At 40.7% G+C, this 16,642-nt stretch overlaps 1 protein-coding gene across 1 annotated transcript in view; it reads right to left on the bottom strand.

Annotated features, from left to right (window-relative positions):
• The window catches only part of sacs (sacsin molecular chaperone), a 91,919-nt gene that overhangs the window by 66,124 nt on the left and 9,153 nt on the right, over window positions 1-16,642 (bottom strand). The window contains exon 2 of the mRNA XM_059964195.1: window positions 3,739-3,889. Within this exon, the coding sequence (XP_059820178.1) occupies window positions 3,739-3,889 (151 nt within the window). The remainder of the gene's footprint in view (window positions 1-3,738; window positions 3,890-16,642) is intronic.

The raw sequence follows: 16,642 nt of genomic DNA, 5'->3' as shown, positions 1-16,642 counted from the left end.
CTTAAATTAGCATGGGGTTGGTTTACCCTGCTGGGAACCAAAAAGGTCAAATGCAAGAACGGATATTGTGATGCAGCTTTATACTAATTTGTGATAAACATCAAGTGATAGCATTGGGAGAAAAGTTAAAGGATACAAAGTTAAAGTAGATGATATATAAGAAAAGGAAATTTCACTCTCCAACATTGATATCCTGCAATCTATGAACACAACTCACCTGCAGGTATTTCCATAATTAAGTATGAAAATTATGCCTTGCCCACATTTATTATTCCATGCCTGGATATTGCATAATATTAATGCATTGCACTCCAGTTGCTGCTCCAGTGCACAGAACTCACTTGCTACCAGGCACTGCACATTTCTGTGAATGGAAACAGACTACTCTTGTCCCAAGGCTGGGATTGGGAAGTTGGCCTCAGGCTACATCAGAGTTACGGTTGCAGTAAAAGGCGGAAATGGGATAAGAGAGCTGGCCAATGTTAGCACTGCCAATCCAAGCCAAACTGGAGTTTACGCACAAGTGCATGCATGAATGGCTTCAAAGAGAAATATACTGTAAGCAGTACCTCCAGCACATAGCATTAGATACACAATACTCACAAGAAAAGCATTAGTAAACATAAATCATACAAAATTAGACAAGGAAATGATGTAATTAGAATTTAAAAATTGTCCATTTTAGTACAAAGTAGTCATAGTGTTACTATACTGAAGTGGCGATTAATGTTTTGCAGGTTGGTTCAAGAACCGAATGGTTGAACAGAAGTACTGTTCTTGATCTTGGTAGTGTGGGATTTCAGGTTTATATACCTTCTGCCCAATAATCGGTGTGAAAAGAGAGCATGAGCTAGATCATGAGAACAGCCTGGGGATCTTTCTACTGATGCTTTATGGGTGGAACTAAGGAATAAGAAAGGAATGACCACATTAATGGGATTATATTGTGTAGACCATCCATTAGTCAGTGGCATTTAGAAGAGGAAATTTGGACAGATATTGCACCCTGTTGCAAGAAACACAAGATTGCATTAGTGGGTGATTTTAACTTTGCATATCTTGATTGGGGCTCTTGTACTGTTAAAAGGAGGGGGATGGGATTGAGTTTGTCAAATATGTTCTGTAAAGTTTCCTTAATCAACACAAAGATGTCCCAGCTAGGGGCAGTGTGATATTAGACCTCGTATTTGGGAATGAGACAAGGCAGGTGACAGAAGTTTGTGTAGGGGAACATTTTGCATCCAGTAAAAATTAAAGCCATTCATTTCGAGGTAATTATGGAGAACGATAGCTCTGGTTGTAATGGAGCATAAACGTTTCATTGTTTGCTGTGTAACCAAAACTATGTAGTCAGCTTTGAACTTGCTATCTGCTAGAGAATGAAATCTTAAGAATGTAGAAGACAATGTAGAATGTGTTAATGAGAGGTAGCTAAAAGATGTAGATTATGTAGTCTGAGTTTGCTATTTGCTATGCATGTATCCAATTCAGTAGGAGAATGAAATCTTAAGAATGTACAAGACAATGGTGTGTTAATGAGAGGTAGCTAAGAGATGTGGATTATGCAGTCTGAGTTTGCTATTTGCTATGCATGTATCCAATTGAATGTAGAAGACAATGGTGTGTTAATGAGAGGTAGCTAAGAGATGTAGATTAGAACATGATTAAGTCAGTAGGTAGAAACAATAGTGGCGGGATGTACTTGTGATACGCAACTATAGACCGATTGGATATGCTAATACAACTAAACCAGAAGATTGCTATAAAAAATGCTATGTACAAGGATCAGCGACTAGCTCAATGACTGTCTCAGCTTTGATTTGCAAATTAAAGTTTAATACTTCTTGAAGAATCTTCTGCGTCTCCTGGTCATTTGTGGGGCACGAGAAACCACGACAGTTGTCGGGTTGAGATTCCAGTTTGGAGAAAGGCCAATTTTGATGGTATCAGAAAGATTCTGGCAAGTGTGGATTTGGGACAGTTTGTTTTCAGGCAAAGGTGTGCTTGTTAGGTGGGAGGCCTTCAAAGAGATTTTTTTTAAGAATATAGAGTTTATATGATCCTTGCAGAATAAAAGGCAAGGACAACAAGTTTAGGGAACTTTGGTTTTTGAGAAATATTGAGGCCCTGATTAAGAGGAGAAAGAAGGTGCATAGTAGATGTAGGCAAGGAATAAGAGATGAGGTGCTTGAGGAGTACAAGAAATACAAGAGACCACTTCATTTGTGGAGGGCTAAAAGAAGGCATGAGACTGTTCTAGTAGATAAGGTGAAGAGAATCCCAAGGGCTGCTTCTGGTTTAAGATGGTGCTGGTGAATCTCAGCGACTCCTGGCTGGTGGCTAATGAAACAAGGGAAACAACTCATTCTTTTTCTGGTAAATGATCATCGCAAACAATAGCCTGTAACTTCCCTTTGGACTTGCAGGCAATATGATGCGGCACACCCGAGGCAAGGCAAGTCAGCTGGCTCGTCACCGTAAGTGAGGAAGACCCAAGGTTTAATTGATTTGGGCACCAGGCCAACTTGGAAAGGTTGGGTTCAGGCCAAATCGAGGCGGCGGGGTCCAGGCCCCAGAGTGTACCGAAGCGACTGAACCCGATGTTCAGACGACGATTTAAGCAGCAGGCCAGATTGAAATGGTCAGGGCATAGGGGCCCGAGGCAAGGGACAGGGTGGTTTAGTTCAGTTCACTGCTCTGCTCTGTGCCGAACTAAGGGTCTGGGCACAGACTCACTGTGGGCTTCAGTTCAGAATGTTATTTTCTTGCGTTTATTGTTTGCATGATTTGTTTCTTTTGCGCTCTGCACAATGGGTGTTTGATGGTCTTTTTTGTGGGTTCTTTTAGGTTTCTTTGTTTCATTGCTGTCTGTTAGAAGATAAATCACACAGTTGTATAATATAGATACTATGACCATAAATGTACTTGAACTTTGATATATATTAAGAGCAAAAGGATTGCAAGGGACAAAATTAGTCTCCTAGAAGATCAGAATGGTCACCTACACATGGAGCCAAAAGGGATGGTGAGATCTTAAATGAATCTTTCACATCTGTATTTATTCAGCAGAAAGACACAGAGCCAATAGAAGTAAGGCAAAACAGCAGTGAGATCATGAACTGATTACAAAGGAGGAGGAGTTTGCTATCTTGAGGCAAATTAGGGTAGATAAATACCCTGGGCCTGACAAGGCCTTTCCTCCAATCTTGTGAGAAGATAGAAATTGCAGAAGCCCTAGTAGATATATTTAAAACATCCTTAGCTTTGGGTGAGGTGCCAGAGGATTGGAGGATAGCTGTGGTTCTGTTGTTTAAGGAAGGGTCTAAGAATAAGCCAGAAAATTATAGGCCAGTGAGCCTGACATTAGTAGTGAGGAGGTTATTGGAAGGTGTTGTAAGGGACTGGATGGATGGGTATTTGGATGGTCAGAGACTGATTAGTGATAGTCAACATGGATTTGTGCATGGCAAGTCAGGTCTAATTAATGCACAATACACAAGCTCGTAAAACAGAGCAACAAATGAGCTCAAAATCATAATGTCAGACTGCCTCTGACTGTAAACCTTTTACTATTGATCCTAACCTTAAAAGGCTCTGTGGAAATTCTTATCCACATGCAGTCATATTTTTGCCAATTTGTACTGAATAAGCTTTTTTTAAAAAAGGTTTTGTAGATAACAAAATAAAATTCATTACATTACTGCATCATTACCAAACATAGCTCGAAGCCAAGGTTACCTCTTTCCCATTGTGCAGCAGCCGCTGTTCAGAAGCAGGGAAATCCGTTTCCACAAAGATTAACTCCTTGATCTCTTGAACAGATGCAGTCAATGCAACCTCATACACTCTGCTCCCAATGTATTCGTGCAGAACTGTTACACTCGACAGCCTTTGAAAACAAAGCATTGTTTCATGCATTGGCAACAACAAGGTGAGGATAGGGGTATGGTAGGGAAAGGGACTGCTGCTACTTACAACTAGCTTTGCAAACATAATTGTGGTACGAGATATAATTATGGATGTGGAAAGACTGGAATGAATCTTTCCGAAAGGAGCCGTTCCTGCAGAAGTAACTTGTGGTCCTATGCAAGTCCACTGCAAGTCTGAAATTCAATGTATACTGACTGTTGGAGCCAACAGGTCCTTTTGAGGTGGAGAACCTGTAACTATTTTTCAACTTCAATTCAATCAATTCAAGTTTAATTGTCATAGAGAAGAACAGCTCAGAAACAGGTCCTTTAGCAAATCTGGTTCATGCCAAAACCTTTTAAACTGCCAACACCCATCAACGAAACCCTCCAATTCACTATCATCCACGTACCCCCTATCCAAACTTCTCTTAAACATTGATATCGAGCTCGCATGCACCACTTGTGCTGGCAGTTCATTCCACACTCTCACCACCCTCTCAGTGAAGAAGTTTCCCCTCATGCTCTCCTTAAACTTCTCATCTTTCGCCCTTAACCCATGACCTCTGGTTGTAGTCGCACCCAACCTCGGTGGGGAAATCTGCTTGCATTCACCCTATTTATAACCCACATAATTTTGTATATCTCTATCAAATCTCCTCTCAATCTTCTACCTTCTAAGGAATAAAGTCCTAAGCTACTCAATATTTCCTTATAACTCAGGTCCTCCAGACCCGGCAACATCCTTGTAAATTTTCTCTGTACTTTTCAACCTCGTTAACATCTTTCCTGTAGGTAGGTGACCGAAACTTCATGTCTGACAGTAGCGAAAACTGAGAGGAAGTTACTGACATGATGAAGGAAGCCCTGAACACCACCAGAGAGGGAGGACCTTCACTGCTGCCCTAAACACCAGCGGTGTAATTGGGAGTATCAGCTAAATGGTAGTTTGTCCTTTTTATACCTTTTTAACTACTTCCATAAAATTTTGGCTATTTGGGGCAGCCCCTTAATTGGACCAAAATCGTTCAATCGTACATGAAAACTCATGAATGGAGCCAAATGAGAGAGTGTACTACGGGATCAGCGTGTGAAAACACATTACTGACAGTCACATACAAGAACACATTCAAGGAATTAATGAGTCCTGACATACCCCAGCCCCCAACAAGACCTGACACCCATTAGGTGATACTGTGCTAGAGGCCTAGTCTTTTCTTATATAGGCACATATAGAGTATTAGTAAAAACACAACCAGCCAAATATACAGGTCAGACCCCTCAGTCCAACTGAAATCTTCTGTTGACCACAACTGTACTGCGCCGCCCCCAGTAGGATGCAACTCGGATGCCTCTCCCCAGTGGCTGAAAAGCAAGCACCTCTGTAGCTTGAGGCCCGAGTCCAATAAGTGCCGCCAAAAAACAACTGTAGTCAACCACAACAGAGCTTGTTTTCTGCCAAGTGAAACCCTGGGAGGCCAGCGCCAACTCCATTCTGGATGCCACGCCACAAGCAACAGCTTCATCTCCTCATTCCAGCGGCTACAAACAAGCGAGACCATGGCTTCAGGCCTAGTCCTCAATACGACTGAGGCCAGAGAGCTCCCCCTTCCACCCCTTCTTTCATCCAATAAATTGAGCTTGTGGCATACCGGATTAACCATGTCCAAAGGGGTCTTGCAATCATAAGAAAAGCAACCATGACAGCCACTTGTTATTTGACTGCAAGCTTCCACCAACTCAGTAACAGCACATTGAGCAGCTCCTTCATTATCTCCACCAGCAAGCAACACCCTGATGGTATAGACCCGCAGTACTTTAACTTCTTAACATATAGCAGGATCTTGCGATCATTAGAAGTACATTTAAGTAGAATGGTAGCACCTTCTGCTGACCCTGTAGAAGCCAGTCACACTGCCATCTAGTTGGGATGCTGCTCCTTCGGTGAAGTACTTGTAACACTTACCCAAAAGGCTGGTATATGTCTAGGGGAAAAAGGAGATCCAGCCACACACCAACCCCAACTCCCGCACACACAGGTGCTGTGAGAATCGAGTTTATGTGAGAGAAACACTTATCCGACAAAGAAGCATTCCTACTCGTAACAAACCAAAGAAGCCATTTTGAGTAACATACCCAGCACATTGTACATACTATAGAGGAGTACTGCAAAAATTGGCTTTTCACATTCCACCTCAATGACTTGATAGAGAAGACCAAGTGTAATAAACCATGGTTTTCAAATGATACAAAGCTGAGTGACAATGAGAGAAGTGAAGAAAGTACAGATAGGGATCGAGGGGGCACAAATAGGCTAAGTGAATGAGTGAGGACGTGGCAGCTGAAATATAACGGAGACTCACAAACAACCCACTTCAGTAGAAAAGGTAGAGAAAAGTAGAGTGCATTTTAAAGGGCGGGACTGAAATGTCTTGGGTGTTCAAAAAGCCTGACTGTTCTTGTATACACATCGATGGAGGCTACCAGGCAGGAATAGAAAGCAATCAAAAAGGCAAAGAGTATTTATCGCCTTATGTAAAAACATCTGAGTAGCAGAATAAAGATGCCTTATTAGAAATTATATTGGGCCCTGATACAACTGGTTCTGGTTCTGAGTGTTATTCATGGCAGAGACTGATGGATTTTTGACTGCTAAGGAATCAAGTGATACAGGAAAGGGGTGATGGGGTAAAAGATTTTACTGAATGCAGATCCAGAAGGTCCATTCCTACTTCTATTTTTGTTCCTCATGAGTGATAAATTCCATCACATTTATCATTACATTTCATCAATATTCTCTTTAGAGAATCCTTTGGCAAAGCCAAGTCTTAAAGGGATTCCCTGTATTACCCAGTCGAAAATCATCTCTCTGAAGGATCTTGATATATGAATGGCTTCACTTGCCTCAGCACTGAGCTGCAGACTCACTTTCAGGAACTTTGCAGCTCATGATCACGGTGTTACTTACTCACTTCTTTTATTATTGTTTGCATGATTTGTCCCCTTTTGCACATTGGATATTTGTCAGTCTTTGTTGTGCTTGGTTTTTCATGAATTTTGTTGTTTTTTTTATTTTTCTGTGACTGCTTGCAAGAAAATAAATATCAGGATTGTTTATGGTATACATACTTAGCTAATAAATTTACTTTGAACATTTGAACTTTGATCTTCTGCCCAGTCAGAACTCATGACGATCGGGCACCCTATTCCCTTGAATGAATATTTTAATCCTGAAGATATGTAATTGCTTTACTTTAAGTAGATTTGTAACTTTAGGTGTGTTTTACTTATATAGCACAGTGGAGACTGTTCAGCCCATTAAGCCTATACAATCCCATCAGCTCCATTTTGCTATTTCCTTATTTAAAATTACCCCTGTAAATTAATCTCTGTCAACTCCCGCTTTGTATCTGCAAGAACAATCAAAGGGGTAACTTACAGGATCTGACCAACGCAACCTTGGAGTATGGAAGGAAGCTGGAGCACCTGTCAGAAACTCGCACACTGTCGCAGAGAGGAAGTACAAGCGCAATAGGATCTCTGGTGTTGAGGCAGCAGCACCACCTGCCACATCATCTGGTTGCCCAAACTTAAGCTTAAAGTTTTCATTCATTTGAAAAAAAAATTGTACGTTAAAAAAAAATAGAATGTGTCATTTGGGTTACCAAATCCCCAACACACCCAAGGATGTGCTGGGGGAAGTCCACAGGTGTCACCACACATTCTGGAGCCATTATAGCACAACACACCAGGCAACAAAGCAATAACTGTGCAACGTGTCCTGTTCCTCCCTCCCTAACTCTCATACACAGTCCTCTAACTCCAGGAAAGTCTGCCTTAATCCTCCAGTTTCCACCTTCAACCATTAAGTTCTTAAACCAACTGGCAAACTTCTAATCTCTACAGTTTAGCAATGCTATGATCAATGTGATCTCTACACTAAAATTGACTTTGTTTACTGTTCTAATTGTGTTTTTTCTTGTAAAAACTGTGTATAATTAAGGATAAGTTATGTTTTTCCTGTGAATACTGCTGATTTGATGCAATGAGCTTATCATGCTGTTACAAGTAAGTTTTTCATTGGATCTGTGCACACATGCATTGTCTACACGACAACAATTCAACTTTGAAGGAGCTTTGAACACCAATTTATGTCAGCATTGCTTGAAATTTCCATTGTAGAGTGACCAACATCATTCAGTGTAAAGCTCATGAGAAAATATTAATTAACTTTATGTGCTGTATATGATATATGCACTGTGTTTTTGCACCTTGGTCTCAGAGGAATGTTGTTTTGTTTAGCTGTATACATGTGTACTGTTGAATGACAATAAACTTGAACTTGAGTATCATGTGCAATAACGTCTAACCTGATTTCATGATTGCCTTGTTTTCATCTACTAATGATTGTTACTGCAATTTACTCCACGTAAAATTCAGTTGCAGACTATGTAGCACTGCTGAAAGCAAAGTTTCAGCTATTTTTTTGGCCACAGCTTCCAGCAGGCTCATGGATTCGCAGACATTGACCCCTGACTTTCCCAGAGATTTTCAGACTCAGGCTCTGGCCATCAGGCCGCGACCTCTGGACCTCCATCCTACCTACGCACTTCGATCCAGACCTCTGCTGGATCTTTGAGCTTCCATCTTTGGGATTGACTCAGGACTCGCAGATGATGTTGAATGAGGGCCCCGAATGCCAGACTCGCCGATGATCCAATCCGATCTCTGGTCTTGCCAATGACAGGACACTGAACATCCTCACAGGTCTGCCAGCCCGGCATCTGACCACAGCCATGCCGCTGGCCTTTCAATGCCAAGTGGAAGCTTAGAATCTCACCTGTCCTCTGAATTCCCCCATATCTCTGTCACTAAACCCCAAGCTGATCCCTAAACCATCCTTATGAGCCTAAAACATATTTTTTAAGCTAAGTCTGAGCCAGTTCCTGAGTTTCAAAGACATTTAGATATTGTTAATTTCATTTCTGCCAAAAAGTTCTATCTGTACTATGCATGCTAAGTTGCCACCTGTTGCACTGTCCCAAGGCCCAGAGGAGCAACGAGAGGCACCCTCCATGTTTGCTCCTAATTCCTTTTCGATGACCCAGCTGCTGCTGACAAGGCGGCATTGGTGACCCACCTGCCTTTCTCTCAGACTCTGAACATAGCAAGAAAATTATCAGCTTGTGCAACAGAACTCAGCAAGTCCGGCAATATCTATGGAGAGAAAAGAACAGTCGATGTCTCCAATGAGACCTATTCATCACTACACTTACTAAATTCTAACCATTTCAAATATTTCTTATGAAACTGTTCTGAAACCAGTCATCAAAACCACATGCAGTTATATCCTTGTTGCAAATCAACGTGCAGCAATAATGTTCTACAATGAGTGCATTCATTTAGATTTGAAAATTCTAGTCCAGTCAGCTTGTTTGAACAAGCGTCTTTAAATAGTTCAATAGCTCAATGCAAAGGCATTAAATGACATCCGAATTCACACCCGCACATTTCACTGAAGTAGCCTTACAGAATCACACTTCAAAGATCCGCACATGGATAGCATGTGAAGTTGAATCATTTATAACAAATAAGAGAACTGATTTACATAGAGACAATTATGGAAATGTGGAAAAGGGCTTTAGTTTTGAATTGCTGCAACCTGTGTGGTGACTGTTACTTCATGGCTAAGAGGGAGGGATTACAAGTTCTTAATCAAGTGACAATGAAATAATAGCACATGGTTTGAAGTAATCCACATTCTTAACCTTCTCGGTGGTAGCAATCACAACATTGGTTCTGCAAAAACATTTCATAATGTAGCTTTCTGTAAACAGTTTGGCACTGTAGCGTAGCAGTTAGTATAACACTAAAACAGTGCCAGCGACCCGGGCTCAATTCTGTGAGTTTGTACATGTGTGCTCATCTTCTCCCACTTTGCAAAGATGCATGGCTTAGTAGGTTCCTTGTTCCTTGTAGGGTGTAAATGGACCACCCAGGCTCATGGGCCAGAAGGGCCCATTACTGTGCTGTATCTCTACAAAAGTAAGGAAGACACTTCAACGACACTCTATGATGATTGCTAATATAGTTACAGATAAAAATGAAAACCAACTGGTCTCCTGTGTCCTGGAAAAAAAGCAGACAGAAATACATCACTGTTTCTTCATCGCTGTTGGAGATGCCTATCTCACCAAACTACTAATAAAATGGAGCTCACCACCACCTACCAAGTAATTAGGGACAGGCCATAAATGCCAGTGTTGCCAGCAATTGCTACATTACATGATAATTGTCAGAAAAGGTTACCTACATCAATTCATCTTCTGCTATTCTTAGAACCTACAGTTCATAAGTAAATGGGGAATCTATACAAGTATGTGTATGTAATATATGGTAAATGGATAAGGTTTAAACTGAGATGGGAAGGGAGGGGGTTTAATATAGTTATGCTGGTGGAAAGGTACAATCAAATTGAGGAAAAATAGTAAGTTCAGAAGGCAACTAAAATGGAAACTCAAGGCTAACTTGTGTTCATTTAAATACAAAAAAGTATCACTGGTAATGTAGATGAACTCAGCTTACTTAACATATGGATTCATTATAGTGTTGTCAATATCGTTGAATAACAGGCAGGAAGAGCAACTCAGTATGCCAGGGTATAGAATTTTCAGGCAAGGCATAGTGGGGAGTAAACGACGAGATATTGTACTGTCTTACACTGCATTACTTCAACATTAGGGAGAATATTCTAGAACCAGGGTGGCAAACCTTTCTGAGAGTGTGCCCAAATTGGTGGTAATCTTTTAAAAATATTCCCTCACATGCCATTGTAATTTTGAGCAGGGATTATCCTTGATTAATGAATTAATAACAATAATGGGTTTATTTTAAGAAAAAAAGGATCAGTCTTGTTGCTTATTTACATGTATTTATTGGCTGAGTAAATTGAATTAATTTATTTAAATCTTACATCCATCCCACAAAATGAGGGAGTAAAAATCTGTGTTTGTTGCAATGCACAGACATGTGAATTTGTAAGTCTAACTGCTTGTAGAAAGAAGCTGTCCTGTACCCTGTTGGTCCTGGATTTAATGCTGCGGTATCGTTTGCCAGACGAAAGCAGCTGAAACAGTTTATGGTTGTGATTACTGGTGTCCCCAAAGATCTTCCAGGCCTTTACGCACCTGCTGCTGTAATGTCCTCATTGGAGGTAAGTTCACATCCAAATGCACTGGGCTGTCCGTACCACTCTCTGCAGTGCCCAGTGGTTAAGGTTGGTGCAGTTTCCATACTGGGTTCATGCAGCCAGTCAGGATGCTCTCAATGGTGCCGCTGTAGAAGGCCTTGAGGATTTGAGGGCTCATGCCGAACTTCTCCAGTCACCCGAGGTGGAAGACACACTGCTGTGCTTTTTTTGCCACACAGCTGGTGTGTACAGTCTGAGATCTTCAGTGATGTGTACATCAAGAAACTATTACTATTTCACTATTAATGTGTAATGGATTGATATAAATAAAGCATTTTAGAAAACCTGTTTAAAACTTATTAATATCAATAATAACCTTGTAAAAAGACAATTGAAAAATAGCAGTATTTAAAAAGTATTGATATTGCAAACACTTACAGTCCAAATACAGATATGTCCACCAGGTCTGCAAGGATTTCAAAACATATCATCCAGCATAATGTGTTCTTGCAATCATCTAGCTGGTGGGAGACATTTCCTGCATGCCAGATACCAACAAAATTTTTGCATGTGCCTTCTTGGGCAGAGTCCTCAACTAAGGTCGTATGGATAAGGATTTGGAACATAAAATGTGTCACTTTACTGGGAGAATGTTGGGACCTCCAACATTCAATAGAAATTAGAGAAACAAATATGTACAGTTGGCACACATTGCAGATGCAATATAAATAAGGTTGTTGTACAGGGATTTCAGTTCTCCAAATATTAACTGGAATGGCTCAAAGGAGAAATTTCTTTTGAAGAGTTCAGGAGAGCTTTTTGATGCAGAGTATAAATAGACCAACAAGGGAGGTGTATTAATGGTCAACGTCTTGTCAAATGCAATAGCTAGTCAAATGGAGGCAGTGTCAGTGGGAGATCTTTTTGGAGACATTAACAGTGAATTCTGGTTAATTCAGAACCAGTACATATTGACCCAATTAAGTAGCTGCCCCAATTAGCCAAAGTTTCATTGAAATAGTATACCATTGAAACGGTATAAATTAAGACATACTACTCTTTTAACTGAGTAACACATTATGTATTTTAATAAAATGCAGAACAAATTAGAGCAATATAAATACTATCTCAGTACTATAAAATTGTGCATTAGTTCCTAATTGTTATTGCTGGAGGAGTTCATCTAGTACACCTGTACTCTGCCACATTCTTTTGATTGACTGTAAATGAACAAAATTAGTCCAGACACCAAGTCCATTCATACAATGCTATCGACGATTGCATCCTCCAAATCTTCGTTCTCACTGTAGCATCCAGATGATTTGTCGATTCCTTCAAATTCTTCATAGTTACCAACTTGTTGATGCACTGAAATTGTTTCATTTACACACTCAGCCGTTTCTAGCACCTCCAAGCCTGAATGCTTAAAACTGCAGTCAGCAAAACAGTTCTGATTTATCTTATTGCTTACTTCTTTCCAACTATCAGTGACAAAAATCATTGCTTTTTGAGCACAAGTGCACGCAACTGGCGCTGTTCACTCCAAGCACAGTGTAGTGTCTAACTGCCATACACATTTGATGCTACTTAGGAACTGTACTGCAACAGTCCCCTGCCCCAATTAAGCAGCACAGTGTCCCAAAAAACAAAGGGAATTCTAGCCATTTTCTTGATTTTCTTTTAAAGAATTGTCCCAAATAAACAGCTGCCCCAATTGACTAAAATCCATTGATTTTAAAATGGTTATAGACAAGGATATGGCTGCATTGCTAATAAATATGGGAAAGCCTAATTTCATTAACATAAAGGAAGATCTTGCAAAAATAAGGTAAATTGGGAATGTCAATCTGTAAGCAAGTCTGAATGCTTCCCACAGTGCCAATTTAAACGAGAAATAGCAAGAATTCAAGCTTACCGTTCCTGTAAGGGTAACAGCCAGAGGTAACAAATATAGGGACCTTTCAATGTCAAGGAATATTAACTGCCGTATAGCGAGAGGAGAGGAAGCACGGCAGGTATAAAGATCTAATGATCAGGAAGGCCTGTCAACAGTATACAAAGTACAGGAAGGAACTTAAAAAGGAAATAAGATAGATCACAAATAAATAATCACTGGCAGACAAGATCAACAGAAATCTATTCTGTAGGTATATTAAGGGCAAAAGAGTAACAAGGGAGAAAGGCTGTCCTCTAGGGACAATTGGGTAATCTGTGTGGGGAGCCAGGAAGTCCAGATCAGCTCCTAAGTAAACAGATGAAACAAACTTTGTCATTGGAGAATTCAGTGAAGAGGTAGATGACAGCCTAGTGCAGATCTCTGTAAAAAAAAAGATATACCCTCTATGGCCACTCCATTAGGTGCAGGGGTACACCCAAGAAAGTGGCTACAGGAGTAAAACCCAGCTGGTCTTCTGCTGGTGTAGCCCATCCACTTCAAGGTTTGACATGTTATGCGCTGAGAGATCCTCTTCTGAACACCACTATAAAACATGCTAACTTGAGTTATTGTTGCCCTATTGTCAGCTTGAACCAATCTGGCAATTCTCCTCTGACCTCGCTCATTTTCGTCCACAGAACTGCCACGCACTGTATGTTTTCTTCTGCACAATTGTCTGTAAACTCCAGAGACTGTTATGTGAAAATCCCAGGAGATCAGCAATTTCTGAGATATTCCAAGCACCTCATCTGGCACCACCAATCATCCCACAGTCAAAGTCACTTAGATCATATTTCTTCCACATTTGAATGTTTGGTCTGAACAATAACTGAACCTCTTGACCACATCCGCATGCTTTTATGCATTAAGTTGCTGCCATGTGATTGGCTCATTAGATATTTGCATTAATGAGTAAGTACGCAGGTGTACCTAATAAAGTGGCCACTGAGTGAGTGTAGATGCTTTAGCAGAGTAATAGAACGTAGAAATCTACAGTATACTACACACCCTTTGGCCCACAATGTTGTGCTGACAATGTAACCAACTTTTGAAACTGTTTATAATTTCCCTAGTGCATATAGCCCTTTATTTTACTAAGCTCCATGTACTCATCTACAAAGGCCTTAAAAGACCCTATTGTTTCTGCTTCCACCACCACCACCGGCAGTGCATTCCATGCACCCACCACTCTCTGTGTGAAAAACTTAGCCCTGACATCCCCTCGGTACCTATTTCCAAGCACCTTAAAACTATGCCATCTCGTGTTAGTTATTTCAACCCTGGGAAAAAGCCTCTGGTTACCCACATGATCAATGCTCCTCATCATCTTATACACCTCTATCAGGTCACCTCTCATCCTCTGTCACTCCAAGGAGAAAAGGCCAAGCTAACTCAACCTATTTTCATAAAGTATGCCTTCCAATCCAGGTAACATCCTTGTAAGTCTCCTCTGCACTCTCTCTATAATATCCACATCCTTCCTGTAGTGAGGTGACCAGAACTGAACACAGTACTCCAAGTGGGGTCTGACCAGAGTCCTATATAGCTGTAACATTACTTCACGGCTCTTGAACTCAGTCCCATGGTTGATGAATGCCAACACATCATATGCCTTCTTAACAACACTGTCAACCTGTGCAGCAGCTTTGACTGTCCTATTGACACAGACCCCAAGATCTCTCAGATCCTCCACACTGCCAAGAGTCTTCCTATTAACATTAGGGATGCAGAATCAGAAAGGGTAGCAAATGTGTTGTATCTAAATGCACATAGTATAAGAAATAAGGTGGATGATCTTGTTGCAATATTACAGATTGCCAGGCATGATGTTGTGGCTATTACTGAATTGTGGCTGAAGGATGGTTGTAGTCAAGAGCTGAATGTACTGGTTTACACATTACATTGGAGGGATAGGAAGGTAGGCAGAGGGGGTGGTGTGGCTCTACTGGTAAAGAATGGCATCAAATCAGTGGAAAGATGTGACATAGGATATGAAGATGTTGAATCCTTGTGGGTTGAGTTAAGAAACCGCAAGGGTAAAAGGATGTTCATGTTAGTTATATACAAGCCTCCCAACAGTGGCTGGAAAATGGACCACAGGCTACAAGATAGAAAAGGTGAGTCAAAAGGGCAATGTTATGATAGTCATGGGAGATTTTAACATGCAGGTCGACACCACACACCCTGGCCAGTCCCTGTTTGACCCGCTGCCGTCCAGCAAAAGGTTCAGGACACTAAAAGCCAGAATAAATAGAATGAGGAACAGCTTCTACCCCAGAGCTGTGGCCTCCATCACACCACTCCCACAGAACAATGACTGAAACTGTGAGCACACACAAGGACTCAAATACTTGCACTAACGGCACTGTGATATTCTGGTGCTACTGCAACTTATTTTCTGCTACTTATCTATTTAATACTGTTTTTCTATTACTGTCTTGTTTTTATCTACCGCTTTATTTAATTGCCTGAGAGGAAGCCAAACAGAGTTTCATTGTACCTATGTATAATGAAAATAAAGATCATTCAATTCAAATTCAGGTTGGTAATGGATCTCAAGAGAATGAGTTTGTTGAATACCTAAGAGATAGCTTTTTAGAGCAGTTTGTCATTGAGCCTACTTGGGGATCAGATAGACTGGATTGGGTGTTATGTAATGAACCAGAGGCGATTAGGGAGCTTAAGGTAAAAGAACCCTTAGGAACCAGTGATCACAATATGATTGTATTCAACTTGAAATTTGATAGGCAGAAAGTAAAGCCTGATATAGCAGTATTTCAGTGGAGTAAGGGAAATTACAGGGGTATGAGAGAGGAGTTGGCCAAAGTAAATTGGAAAGAGCTGCTGGCAGGGATATCAGCAGAGCGGCAATGGTGTGATTTTCTGGGAAAAATTAGGAAAGGACATGTGTACTCCAAAATGGAAGAAATACTCAAATGGTAAAATAGTACAACCGTGGCTGACAAGGGAAGTTAAAGCTATTGTAAAAGCTAAAGAAAGGGCATACAACAAAGCAAAAATTAGTGGGAAGATAGAGGATTGGGAAGTTCTTAAAAACCTTCAGAGAGTAACTAAAAAAAAATCACTAGAAGGGAAAAGATGAAATATGAAAGCAAACTAGCAAATAATATCAAAGTGGTTAGCAGAAGTTTTTTCCAAGTATGTTAAAAATAAAAGAGAAATGAGAGTGGATATAGGACCGCTAGAAAATGATGCAGAAGAAATAATAACGGGAGACAAGGAGATGCCTAATGAACTAAATGAGTATTTTGCACAGTCTTCACTAGTAGTGTGCCTGAATTTGCAGTGTGTGAAGGAAGAGCAGCGGGTGCAGTTACTGTTACAAGGGAGAAGCTGCTCAAAAAGCTGAAAGCCCTAAAGGTACATAAGTCACCCGGACCAGAGGAACTGCAACCTAGGGTTCTGAAAGAGGTGGTGTTAGCGATTGTGGTGGCATTATAAATGATCTCTCAAAACTCACTGGACTCTGACATGGTGCCAGGGGACCTGAAAATTGTAAATGTCACTCCACTCTTTAAAAAAGGAGGAATGCAGCAGAAAGGAAATTATAGACCAGTTAGCCTGATCTCAGTGGTTGGGAAGATGTTA

Source organism: Hypanus sabinus, chromosome 3, assembly GCF_030144855.1.
Source record: "Hypanus sabinus isolate sHypSab1 chromosome 3, sHypSab1.hap1, whole genome shotgun sequence".
NCBI lineage: Eukaryota > Metazoa > Chordata > Chondrichthyes > Myliobatiformes > Dasyatidae > Hypanus > Hypanus sabinus.
This window is presented reverse-complemented; position numbering and strand designations above follow the sequence as displayed.